The sequence below is a fragment of the Arachis stenosperma genome, chromosome 4 (assembly GCF_014773155.1).
Source record: "Arachis stenosperma cultivar V10309 chromosome 4, arast.V10309.gnm1.PFL2, whole genome shotgun sequence".
NCBI classification, from domain to species: Eukaryota; Viridiplantae; Streptophyta; class Magnoliopsida; order Fabales; family Fabaceae; genus Arachis; species Arachis stenosperma.
In genome coordinates this window covers 123,964,728-123,978,043 of record NC_080380.1, presented here as the reverse complement: position 1 = coordinate 123,978,043, position 13,316 = coordinate 123,964,728, and the positions used below count along the sequence as shown (strand labels likewise).

Sequence of the window (13,316 nt, the reverse complement as noted above, 5' to 3'; positions counted from 1 at the left end):
ATATATTAGTAAAAAAGGAATGCTCCCGTAAAGACGCGTGAAACGTTTTTTGTAAAGACATTTACGTGTTGCATTATTATTAGACGTATTAATAAATCGATTATTTATTAATTTCTTAATAAATTAGAATCAAATCGATTTTTTTTATAACAATAACAATAAATCCATTTTTTTTAAAAATTTAATTGTATTTCTAAATTTTTAGAGATTTAAGTGTCCACAAAACAAAAAGTCAGGGATATATTTATCTTTTTAACAAAAAAATTTAAAGATATTCAATTTAGATTGTGTAATTTGATTGGATCAAATCGGATCTAATAATTATAATGCAGACAATTGAATTTATTATTGTTGTTATAATAAATCGATTTTGTTCTGATTTTTTGAAAAAACAAATTATTAACTAGTTTAATAAAGATGTCCAATAATAATATGACACATATAAATATCTTAAAAAAATATTTTTAGTGTTTTTATTAAAATGATCTGTTAGTAAAAATCTCTTATAATTATAAGTAATATGCAAATATTAATTAATTTTAAAAAATAATCGTCATCATAATGATAACTGATAAGATCATAAAAAATTAAAAATAATATTTGTTTAACAAGTGTAGTGTACAGGTGGAAACAACGTAGTTTGACAAAAGTCAAAACAGCAGCTTAATACGCCGCCCAGTCTTCAACGGTAGCTGCTTTTACAATCTCTCTCTCTCTCTCTCTCTCTCTCTCTCTCTCCAATCTGCTAAGACACACAAACCCTTTCTTAATTCTCCATTCAAATCAAACCATGATCTTCAGATAGCATCACATCATCACACTCAGCTTCCAAAACCAAAAAGGAAAAAAGGTAACAACTTTGCAATCCAGTTTGCAGCTCTGTGTACTGTATTTCTTAGTGTTTAAAGCTTTTAGCTCAATCTGAAACATACCCGTTAGTTGATTTTTTTTCATTAGTTTCCCAAAAATTCAATCTTTTTCTTTACGAAACCCTTTTTTTTCAGTCTCTCATTAGCGGTTACCAATCCCCCTAAAAAGAAAAAAGAAAGTTGCTGAAGTTGCGTTGATTTGAAGAAGGGTTATCAATCATAGATGGATAGTAGCAGTGGAATTGAGAGCAATGGGCGTGTGCCACTTTCAGGGGTTGTTGCAGATTGTGTGAAACGGTGGTTCAGAGACACTCTGAAAGAAGCTAAAGCTGGGGACATAAACATGCAGGTCTTGGTAGGTCAGATGTATTACAGTGGTTATGGTGTTCCCAGAGATGACCAGAAGGTGTGTTCTTTCTCTTATTTTTGTTCTACAAATTAATAATGCAAAAATCAATTTTCATTGCATTGGACTTTCTTGAGCTGTTAAGAGTTTGAGGTTCTGTTGTATTATACTATTTGAGAATGTCCATGTTAATTGGCAATAGAATCTTCAGGTGGGGACTGTGAAAAATTGAAGAAAAATATTAGCATTCTCTATTGGTCTTAATTTTAGTAATGAGATTAATTTTGATGCTGATAATGCATATACACTATTAGGCAATCAAATCTTGTATGCTATATAACTTTTAAGATAGTGGGGATAAGAGTAAAATAATTTCAATGACTGAGTTATATATGAATAGATGACTGTCTATTTAGTTAGGTATGCACAATTAGATGCACTTAAATGGATGCTTCATGTGGAGTTGTGGACACATCTATAATAGCAGCATAGAATGCTTTATCATGGTTGGGTGTAATGACTTAAATATTCTTGTGTTAAAACTTAATGTTTTGTGTTTCTAAATTTGTTGCTCCAACTCTTGACTTGTTATACTTCTTGAGAAATTGAAGAAACGGATGTAAATAGTTTGTAGTGTGTGTGGATTCTGTTGGCTGTTAGTTGAATAAAAAGATTAATGCTGGGATTGTGAACTACGTCTGTGGAGTCTGTCGAATCAAAGTGCTTACCTGTTTTTGAATTTTGGTTTCAAGTTCTGATGCCATTGGTTTGGGAATGTAGGGTAAAATTTGGTTGACTAGAGCATCGAGGGTTAGATCTTCAGTTTGGAAAGTTGGTGATAAGCATCCAGGTAAAACACTCCTTTGTTGCTGACAGCATAGCATCTTTCTTTTTGTTGGGAATTCTTTGTAACTGTTTCTTGCCCGGTGCATGTATGTTAGGTTATAATGCAAGTGATTCTGATTCTGATGAATTGAAGGAAGATTCTTAAACACACTAAATGCCTAACATTTGAATGGTGAGTTTATCATAATCTTTGAATGCTTTTGTAGTGGAAATCTTTTTTTGCCGTGTTTATCAACTAATAGAACAGCTTTAGGGTTGAATTTCTGGAGAGATGGTTCTTTTCATGATCCTGGTTAGTGTCTTATTATTTTCTACCAGGAATAAAACATGGACTTGAAAGGTTAACATATCATTGATTGCATATTCTGTGGTATATGAATAGTAAAATGAGATGTTATCAATCTTAAAATGATATGTCATTAATCACTTTAAATCTAATTTTTGCTTAATCAATATGATAATAGATATGCATCCAATATAGAGTTTAGGAGTTATGAATCATGAGTCATGTTAGTAGGAAACTACTAGTCAATTGGTTGGTTTTTGTTATGGTTCTTTTTTTCCCACCTCAAATTTCGATAATGTAGCTGAGGAGATCTGCTGAAACTTAGATCACCAGCAGGGGCTAGAATAGGGACCACATCGGTTTTGGGTTTATACAAACTCAGTTTGATCTTATATGCATGAACCTATGGATGAATATATTTGTTAGTCAATGTCAATAAAAACAAATCACAGCTATCTCACCGTGTCCGAATGGACAAATATGTACCATGGTGAAGTCTCTGCAATGTGAATTAACCGAGAAACATTGTAGATACACTAATAACTCTCTCCATTCCATTTTATCTGTCATTGTCGCATTCTAGTACACCTTGGGATCAATATATCTGCCCGGATGTACCAAAACATGTAAGTGACAATTAAAAATGAACAAAGGGAGTGTTTATGAGTCCACATATGACAACAAATATAACAACAACAACAAAGTTTTATCCCACTAAGTGGGGTCGGCTACATGGATCAAACGACGTCATTGAGCTCTATCATGTATCATGTATATAGAGAGACAGTTTACATGTAGATTTCGTTTGATTACCTTATGGATGGTCTTCCTAAGTCTTCTTCTATCATTCACCCCTTGTTCATCATCCATCTCATTCATCCTCCTGACTGGTGCTCTGTCGGTCTTCTTCTTACATGTCCAAACCATCTGAGACGTGATTTTACCATCTTTTCCACAATAGATGCTACTTTAACTATTTCTCTTATATTCTCGTTTCTTATTCTATCTAATCTTGAATGACCACTCATCCATCTGAACATCTTCATTTCTGCACACTTAACTTATTTTCGGCCTCCTCTTTGACCGCCCAACACTCTGTATTATAAAGTATAACCGGTCTGATAGCAATGCGATAGAATTTACCTTTAAGTTTTAAAGATATTTTTTTGTCACATATGAAATCATATGCATTTCGCCATTTTGACCAATTTGTTTGGATTTTATGATTTACATTCTGTTCAATCTTTCCATTATTCTGTATGATGCACTCAAGTTATTTAAAACTTTTAATTTTTCGTAGAATGTTTTCTCTAATCTTTACCTTTGTATTGGGGGTTTTCCTTCGACGGCCGAACTTACATTCTATATATTCCGTCTTGCTACGGTTTATGTGCTGACTATACATTTCTGGAGCTTATCTTCATAAATCTAACTTCTTATTTAGGTCTTTTTTTGACTCTCCAATAATGACAATATCATCAGCAAAAAGTATGTATCATGGCAAAGACTCTTGGGTATGTTCTATGAGTATGTCTAAAACTAATGTAAAAAGGTATGGATTTAAGAATGATTCCTGGTGTAATCTTATACTAATAGAAAATTTTTCTGTCACATCATCTTGAGTTTTCACGCATTGTAGCCCAATCATTACATGTCTTTAATTGTATGTCTTTAATTGTACGAATATATGTGATCCTTACTCTCTTCTTTTCCAAAATTTTTCATAAGACCTCCATTGACATCCTATCATACGTTTTTTTCAAATCATAAATACCATATGTAGATCCATTTTATTACTACGATACCTCTTCATCATCCTTCTTAACAGGTATGTAGCTTCAGTGGTGAGTTTGGCATAAAACCAAATTGGTTATCTGTTACTTGTGTTTCTTGTCTCAGCCTCCGTTCTATCATTCTTTCCCATAACTTCATGGTATGACTCATGAGCTTGATCTCTCTATAGTTTTCGCAACTCTGTATACCTCCCTTATTCTTGCAGATAAGTACCAATGTGCTCTTTCTCCACTCATTTGGCATCTTTAATTTTAAAATCTCATTAAAAAACTTGGTTAATCAACTGATGCCTTTCTCTTCAAAGTCCTTCCAAATTTCAATCGGAATATTATTGGATTATATTGCCTTGCCATTTTTCATCCGTTTTAGAACTTCTTTTACTTTGAAGTCTCGAATCCTTTGATAGTAGTCGAAGTTTTAATCTTCCCTCGTGCATAACCGACAAAGGGTCGGAAGAGTCTTTTGACTTTCATTAAATAACTTGTAGAAGTAGTTCTTCTCCCTTTCATTGATCTTCTTATCTTGAGCCAAAACCTTTCCGTCTTTATTCTTTATGGACTTAACCTGATTCAAGTTTCTCATTCTTCTTTTACGACTCTTTGCGATTCTATATATACCTTTTTTTCCTTTCTTCGTGCCTAAAGACTAGTAGAGACTCTCATATGCTCTTATTCTTATTTTACTTGCCAGCCACTTTTGTCTCTATCTTAGCTGTCTTATATTTTTTCTAATTATCTGTATTGCGGCACAAAGATCACTTTTTAAAGTACTCTCTTTTTGCCTTTATCTTTTGTTGTACACTTGCATTTCACCATCAACTCTGTCTCTTGGTCCTCCCTTCTAGATTCACCAAAACTTTATTTTTTTGTTTTTCTAATAACTTTTGTCATCTTCTTTCACATCTCCTCTGCACTTCTATCCCCTTTCCTTTGCCTTTTCTCCTACTCGTCTTAGGAAGCTTCTTTGTTCCTCACCGTTCAGCCGCTACAATCTCGTATTTGGGTTATTCGTATGATGTCTTTTTCTCAACTTTTGTTCAACGCAAAAATTCATGACAAGCATTCTATATTATGTTTTTAAACTCTCTTCCGGATTAATGTTACAATTAATGCAAAATTTCCGGTCGACTCTCTTCAACAAGAAAAAGTCGATTTGAGAGTTTGTCATGCTACTCCTAATAGCAAATATATGAAAAAAAATTTATGGTAGTTCTTTGATTTAGAAATGCAATGTACTAATAGCAAATTAAATATTAAAGTAGAAAGGTTCAGTAGGCCCATAATATTAGGGCATAACAAATTGGTTTGTTCAGTCTTGAGCCTTTGTTCCTGAATGCATCTTTTTCAATAATAAATGTTTGTAGGGTTTAACCGATGAGATTTGTTGGGGGTGGTCAACGTCTCCCAGAATCTTTGCATTGAGCTTCACATTCACAACTTACAATTAATTCTTGTGCTCTTTTGTTTCATAGGTATGCATGCCAGGCACCTCGCTTTGTAACAACCATCATGGATGTTATTGCTACTTAACAGTTCTATTTGGGTTTCTGATGTTTGTTTGATTTTACAAACTTCTGTTTTAACGTCTAGATCTCACTAGGTTGGACTTGGTATATCACGCATTAAGATAATCTATGGTATAGATTTGAACCATGAAAGAGTAGCATCCACCATCGTTCAAATAATCATACCATTGGATTACTTTAATACATGATATAGTAAGTTTTGTTCGGTGTATCATGGCAGTGTTCTTTGTTTCTATGACCTACCCAGAATCTTTGCATTGAGCTTCACATTCACAACTTACAATTAATTCTTGTGCTCTTTTGTTTCATAGGTATGCATGCCAGGCACCTCGCTTTGTAACAACCATCATGGATGTTATTGCTACTTAACAGTTCTATTTGGGTTTCTGATGTTTGTTTGATTTTACAAACTTCTGTTTTAACGTCTAGATCTCACTAGGTTGGACTTGGTATATCACGCATTAAGATAATCTATGGTATAGATTTGAACCATGAAAGAGTAGCATCCACCATCGTTCAAATAATCATACCATTGGATTACTTTAATACATGATATAGTAAGTTTTGTTCGGTGTATCATGGCAGTGTTCTTTGTTTCTATGACCTATAGAAAAGGCAACATTGTTACTTTTTGTACAAGTTGTTGCTTGGTAATTGAAGGTATTTTTCTTAATCCTCTCGTTGTATCATAACAAATGTAAGATGATCGTACATAATAACATGATAATTTATTTTCTTTTTGAACATGGAATGTACCAAAGGCTAGACTCTTGAGGATTCCAAATGATGTTTAGACCATCTGATTTCATGGATGCAATATTTAAAGCTGATTGCAAGCTGCTCAAAAATGGCCAATTTTCTTTCATGGTGATGACTGGAGTAATGGATGATTGAAGTTGATGCAAGTACTAACCACACTAAACATTAAGCCAATAAAATAGGTCAATAGCCAACATCTTATAGTTTTTACTTGATGACCCTTCAGATTCTATAAATGATTCCACTAAAGACCCTAAACACTAGATCAATGACGGTAAAGAAACGAGTTAGCCATATAAATTCCTGTTTTTTTTTTTTATTTTTTTATTGTTGCTTAGAAACCCTTCAAAAAAAAATTGTTCTTTTAGAAATAAAAGTTCAATACAATAATGCGGAGAAGCAAAAGACAAAAGTAGTCAAACAAGACAAAAAACAAGAGTACCAAGACTCAACTTCTAGTCACTCCTCATTGCTTGCAAAGGATTTGAGCACTATCTCCACCTCTATTCGTGTGCTCCGGAAGACATTCTTATTTTCGCTTAACCAAACATTTCAGATTATTGCATAGAATAAATCCTTAAAAAAAGACCTTCAAAAATTTCATTCTTAAAGAGATCATCATCGTTATTATTATTGGAGTTATTTAAAAAAAAAAACACTTCGTTGTTTATTGGGCATGAGAGCAGGACATATGTATAACTCCAAAGAAATTTGGGTCTATAATGACTTGATTTGGGATTTTTGTTTTATAGATAGATACCATTATACATCCTAAAGAACTATCTGGTCTCCACCTTCTTTGGTGATTGTTGTGTTGATACTACAAGTGTTATAAGGGCAGTGTGAACATTTTAATCTAATTTTAGACATACTCATCATTTTTTTTATGACAATTTGTTGTTGATCTTTCACCAGACTTTATGAGGGATAAAATCTTCCCACATTTCTCTCCTACAATCATCAATTAAATGGTTCGCAAATCCTATATACCATTTCACAGCTTCTGGGAATGAAAACAAAATGGCCGGTAAAAGGCTTCATAATACTAAGACATGACAAATCTACCTACACACTGGTTTGACCCTGCAACAAATCCTGAGAAACATGTTGAAAGGCATAACTATGAGAAGCTGAAACAGCAGAATATATACCATAACTCAAATGGGAGACACAAATTTCTAAAATTTTATTGTCTGCTGTGAATGGATAACAAGAATGCATACAAGAAGGCGTTGAAGTATTACAATGTATAGCAGATTCACACACGTGATCAAGAAATTTTCAAACTCGCTCAAGGCAATCAAGAAACTCTTGAATGAGCACCTGCTATGGAAAAAAAAACCGGAGGAGCCTGCCGAAGATCATAATAACGCAAATTTTAAAATAGATTTAATTGTTTGATCTCTAGAGAAAACCAAAGTTTTCATTGCACATAATTGGTACATAAAAATTGATGATATACTCCTCTTTGTATAATGTTTTATGAAGAATTCTTCATGCTCAAATCACGAGTACCTAAGAAGGAAATATGGCACATTCTGTTTGAACAGCTGAATCATAGCTTGTAGTTCTCCAAGTACCATCTGTATGTATCAACAAGACCATCCTTAAGGGATATTTTTGGTGTCCAACCAATGCCAGCAAGTTTCGAGCTGTCCATCAACTTTCTTGGAGTCCCATCAGGCTTTGAAGTATCCCAAACAAGAGCTCCCTCGAATCCGACCACTTCCTTCATCAGCTCAGCCAATTCCTTAATAGTAACCTCTTTCCCACTCCCTACATTCAAATGCTCTAGTCCACTATACTTCTCCATCATGAAAACAACCGCATCAGCTAAATCATCAACATGCAAGAACTCCCTCAATGGACTTCCAGTGCCCCACACTACAACCTCCTTGGCACCATTGATCTTTGCCTCATGAAACCTTCGCATCAAAGCAGGCAAAACATGTGAATTCTCCGGATGAAAATTGTCGTAAGGCCCATACAAGTTGGTCGGCATTCCAGAAATCGCATCCCACTTATACTGAATTCTGTAAGCCTGGCACATTTTAATCCCAGCAATCTTAGCAATCGCATACCACTCATTCGTGGGCTCTAAGGGACCAGTAAGCAAAGCATCTTCTGGGATTGGTTGAGGTGCAAACTTCGGGTATATGCAAGAGGAACCCAAGAACAGTAACTTCTTAGTGCCATTACGATAAGCGGAATCGATGACATTGGTCTGGATCTGGAGGTTTATGCTAATGAAATCAGCAGGATAGGTGTTGTTGGCGTGGATACCACCGACTTTTGCTGCAGCTACAATAACATATTCAGGCTTTTCGGAGGCAAAGAAGGCTTCAACATCATATTGGCGAGTGAGATCGAGCTCAGCATGGGAACGTAAGACGAGATTAGTGAACCCAAGTTGTGTCAGCTTGCGAACAATGGCTGCACCAACAAGACCCCGGTGACCAGCGACAAAAACTTTAGCAGATTTGTCAGCTAGAAATGAGTTTGATGCCAATGCTGCAGCAAATACACAAAAAGAGAGAATTCAGGGTTTCAAAAACTCATCTACAACGGAAACAGCAATTACTAAATAACCAGGAATTTTTGTTTTGGTGAAAATGTGTTTATATTATTATCGACTCATCAATACACTGGTAGTTCATATATGGTTTTAGGAATTTAGATCCTCTAAAGTGAGAAAATTGGTCAAGTGATAAAATGAGAGATTAATCACCATTGAATTTGTAACTCTCATTATTTGTGAGCCCCACTATCTTAATTTAAGAGTAATTAACCCCTCAGTTTATCATGTTATCAACTCCCTCACTTTAGAGAATCTTGATCCTTGTTTTTATATATCTAACAACTACCCTTGAATCTAATGAAATTATTGTTGGAACAAGTGAAAGGATGTAGGAACCTAGTATCAAATGAAGAGGAAAATTAGAAACATCTGTGTTTGTTTACTCACAAAGAGAATAAAATTTGCTAGGTATTAAAGAGACCAAGCTCTCCCAAATTCAAATTCCAGTTCTGAGATATTTCTCTCAATATCTCTCTCCTTCTCTATATAGTCATCCAGCTTCCCTCCAAACCTGAACATTTTCTCTCCTATCCCAACCTACACTTAATTACAATTAAGCCCCCTTTGATACCAGTCCACTTTCAACTCTTTCTATCAGGTGCCTAACAGCAGACTCTCAAATGGAATAACATTACTTGGGAAATGGAAAATTGATACAATACTAATAATTGTGGGTCCGAACAATAAGCTTGGTGCACAACACCCAACTGCAGTGTAGCATTACTCCTCGGACTTCTAGTCGAATCCTATTGAATCTTAGTTTTACAAGCATGAATCATCTCAGAATTCAGAGGCTTAATTCAATTAGGGAAAGGATTTCAGATCATTTCAATAAATAATTTTTTCTCAGCATTTAAACATTTAAAAAAAAAGGGCGAGAGGAAGAACCACTGTTGTCATGGCTTCCCATGTTGGTGTGTGATGCAAGATCTGGTTGTCTGGCAAAGCAGCAGGTTTTCAAAGTTCAAATCAAAACCTGAAACAAATCAACATTGTGAAAAACAAATTAACAAACAAGTTCCAAGTTACTAACAACAGAAAACAACTAAGCATTTCTCTCATTAAGTAAGGTCGGCTAAGATCAAACAGCACCATTGTGTTAAGCTATTAAACCAAATGATTTTTTTCTTAGACCTATCAAGTATTCTTATTGGCGTTTCTACATGTCTTCTAATCACATAAACAAGAATCTCCTTTACACAAATGAGCAAACCACCGACACCATCACCATAAATCAAGGGTTTCATCGAAATCTAGTTAGCAAAAACGGCTACATATTTCAACGAAAAACCACTTCGAAAATGGTGAAATGAGACGAAGGGTGGAGGAAAAACTGAAAATTTTACCTGACGCTACTGACTGAAAGATAGCCAAAGGAATCAAAGCTTTTTGATGTAGTGAGAAAATGAAAGAGACTGAGTGAGTGAAGCTGAAGAGTTGAATTGGAACGCACAGTAAATGAATTGGATTCCTGTGATGGTGACTGAGATCTGAAAGGTAGCGTCTCCTCCGGAGAGAAGAACGGCGGCGGCGGAGGGAGAGAGTGAGGTATAGGTGTCGGTGTTCTGAGATCAAATCAGAAAGGGAAATTAAAAGATAACTTCTTAGTTCTTACCTAGTTTTACCTTAGGCTAATTTATTATTATTATTATTATTAAGAAAAAAAGATAACTGCATCAAATGTGGATTTTTTTTTTTTTTAATTACTGACTAGTTTTTATTAACCCGGATCAAGCATACCTAGAGGTGGAAAAAGGCCAGGCGTCCTTCTAGGGGCCTGCAACCTGGCCTGTGTTTGACCTGGCCTGACCTGGCCTGTTATAAAATAGGTACAGGTTCAGACTCTTTTAAAAGCCTTAATACATTAATAGGCTGGGTCCAGGCTTACTAATTAGCCTTATAGGCCTGTCAGACCTGCCTGAACCTGTTAAAATATAATTAAATATATAAATAATTATTTATTATTAATAAAATTATGAGATATTTTAAATTTATTATATTTTATTATAAATATTTTTGTATATTTTAAATATGTTAGAAGTTTAAAATTTTTTATAAATATTAAATATATGACATATTACATATAACTATTTTTATTAAAAAATAATTTTTTTAAATAATATTTTTATTTTTGTAAAAAAAGTTATCAGGTCTTTTAACAGGCTTCAGGTCAGGACAGGCTAAATAACAGGCCAGACCTAGTACTTTATAAAGAGCCTATAACAGGCTGTAGGCCAGGTTCAGACCAATCAACTGTATGACAGGCCAGGCCTGTTAAGAGCAAAGCCTGGCCTGGCCTGGCATGTTTCCACCCCTAAGCATACCGAAGATTTCAATATTTATTTATTTATGTTTTTGTTAAAAACAGCCTAAGCATCGCCTAAAATAAGCACAACAATTATATATTTATTAGATATGTCATATTTATATAGATTATTCAATTTTATAAAAAAATATTTATATATTAAAATTAATTATTAAAATTAATTATTAATATATTTTTTGTATAAATACATATGTAGTTTAATTTATTTTTAATATAATATTTATATTTCAACATATAGTTTTTACGGGTGACTGACTTTGATAATTGATTTTGGTATACACGTAGTATAACTCTAGATTTTATTGGATAAAAATCAAAAGCTAATATAAAAAACGAGCATTAATGGACTCTAATAAATACATAATATCCTAGTACATAAATAAATACTTTAAATGATAATACTTTAATACACAATACTTTAAATGACAACAGAATCGTTTAATCTTAAATAATTAAATATACAATATATAAATACAAAAAATATAAATATTCTTTATTCATTAAGATTAATTATTATACAAAAGATTTTTATAATATTAAAAAATTATATAAAATATAATATTTTAAGCTGTAACATAAAAATATAACATAATTAAAATTTTATTTTATATTATTTAACAAATAATTAAATTATTATATTCAAAATTTATTAACTAACTATTTTTTTGTTAAAAATATTATTATATAATATAACTTTTATAAAATATTTTTAAAATATAATTTATTTAAAATATTATATATAATGTATAAAAATATTAACTTTTTTATTTAAAAAAAAACAGAATAAATAATATAATTTAAAATACATGCCTATCAATTATCATATTATATATTTACTTATATTAGTAAGAACTAAACTAATTAAATTTTTTTCTAAAAATAGATGTATTTTATTCATTAATTTAAAATAAAATATAATGGAATCTATGTTAGGACATATAGGCATATAGCAAAAGAAAGAAAAAATTTCTAAAATTCACTAAAGTGTGAATTCAACAAAAAAACATGAATAAGAGAGAAAATAGATTAGGAAAAAGAAAGTGAATGTAGAATTAGAGATTGAAAGACAACTCATTCACAAGTTTTAAGCATGACTCTACCGTTGTTTCTGGAGGGATCAATTTTTGTTCAAAGATCATGTTGTTTCTGGATTTTCAAATTTTCTAGCACAACGTTGCTAACAACACCAACTGCGACAACTCACCATGTCGAACTTTGAAGTGCTCAGATCTCTCTAACCAGACCGACTAAAAGGAAGGTGAGTTGTTGTTGACAAAATTTATAGTGATGGGACTTTTATTCCATACCTCTTTTACTTTTTCGCATAAGAATAGACAATAATTGATCGATTCTGCATCTTGTTAGCAACGGCAATATAATGGAAAAATGGAAGGGAGACGCTGGTTGAGCAGATTAAGGACAGGGAGCTTCTCGTGCATGCTTCTCCAGAGAAAAATCTTTAATTTTGAAAGAAGAGAGAGCCTTTACATTTGACACCCGATTTTTTTATGTTGGAGAATTTTCGGACAAAACTCTATTGGAGAGTGCTTGAAATGATATGCCACTTAGTAGCCAGAGCCTCATATTTCCTGTTTTGAGTTGTATTTCATTGAAGTCTGTCTTCACCGTCTAAGATTGTGATTGATAGAATTTGCTGACTAATTTCAAGTAAGAAGAGTTGATTAATTAGATTTTGATTCCAGCTTCTATTGGGTAGCGTTAAATCTTTTACCCACATAATGTTATGTCTCTGAATTTCTGTGATAGTTGAAGGAGGGATTAGGAATGGATGATTGAGAGGGAGCCAAGGGTCAGGAAGAATTTGGATGTTGTTGCCATTGTCAACCCACAAAGTAAGCTATTTTTCCATAACTGAATGACCTTCTAGAACACTCCGCCATCCTCAAGAAGGTAAGTTACACGTCTCTGCTTTCATGATAGAACTGTATCTGTAGTATTTTTTTTATAGACCCTGGTTGTAAGAGAA

The 13,316-nt window shown here is 33.2% G+C and overlaps 2 protein-coding genes across 3 annotated transcripts; one reads left to right on the top strand and one right to left on the bottom strand.

Annotated features, from left to right (window-relative positions):
* The first annotated feature begins 645 nt into the window (after positions 1 to 645).
* LOC130976532 (uncharacterized) lies at positions 646 to 6,410 on the top strand. 2 transcript variants are annotated; one of them, XM_057901416.1, is made up of 5 exons: positions 646 to 850; positions 1,005 to 1,275; positions 1,996 to 2,065; positions 2,157 to 2,233; positions 5,613 to 6,410. In XM_057901416.1, the coding sequence occupies exons 2-4, from the start codon at positions 1,093 to 1,095 to the stop codon at positions 2,204 to 2,206; spliced, it is 303 nt and encodes a 100-aa protein (XP_057757399.1). In that variant the 5' UTR covers positions 646 to 850; positions 1,005 to 1,092; the 3' UTR covers positions 2,207 to 2,233; positions 5,613 to 6,410. The 2 variants fall into 2 exon arrangements, with proteins under 2 accessions (XP_057757399.1, XP_057757400.1); XM_057901417.1 differs by having other exon boundaries at positions 5,505 to 6,410.
* A 1,177-nt stretch (positions 6,411 to 7,587) lies between these two features.
* Positions 7,588 to 10,604, bottom strand: LOC130976790 (putative GDP-L-fucose synthase 2). The gene is made up of 3 exons (XM_057901716.1): positions 10,350 to 10,604; positions 9,892 to 9,979; positions 7,588 to 8,936 (listed from the first exon to the last, which is right to left on the bottom strand). Exons 2-3 carry the CDS (start codon positions 9,911 to 9,913, stop codon positions 7,981 to 7,983), a joined length of 978 nt encoding a protein of 325 aa, XP_057757699.1. The 5' UTR covers positions 9,914 to 9,979; positions 10,350 to 10,604; the 3' UTR covers positions 7,588 to 7,980.
* Between the last annotated feature and the right edge of the window lie 2,712 nt (positions 10,605 to 13,316).

Bases quoted from the DNA above. Each gene is read 5' to 3' on its own strand.
- LOC130976532 (XM_057901416.1), top strand. From the start codon at position 1,093: ATGGATAGTAGCAGTGGAATTGAGAGCAATGGGCGTGTGCCACTTTCA. The intron at 1,276-1,995 runs GTGTGTTCTTTC...TTGGGAATGTAG, and splicing joins TTCCCAGAGATGACCAGAAG to GGTAAAATTTGGTTGACTAG. The intron at 2,066-2,156 runs GTAAAACACTCC...CATGTATGTTAG, and splicing joins AGTTGGTGATAAGCATCCAG to GTTATAATGCAAGTGATTCT.
- LOC130976790 (XM_057901716.1), bottom strand. From the start codon at position 9,913: ATGGGAAGCCATGACAACAGTG. The intron at 8,937-9,891 runs GTTCTTCCTCTC...TATTTGCTGCAG, and splicing joins GGGAAGCCATGACAACAGTG to CATTGGCATCAAACTCATTT.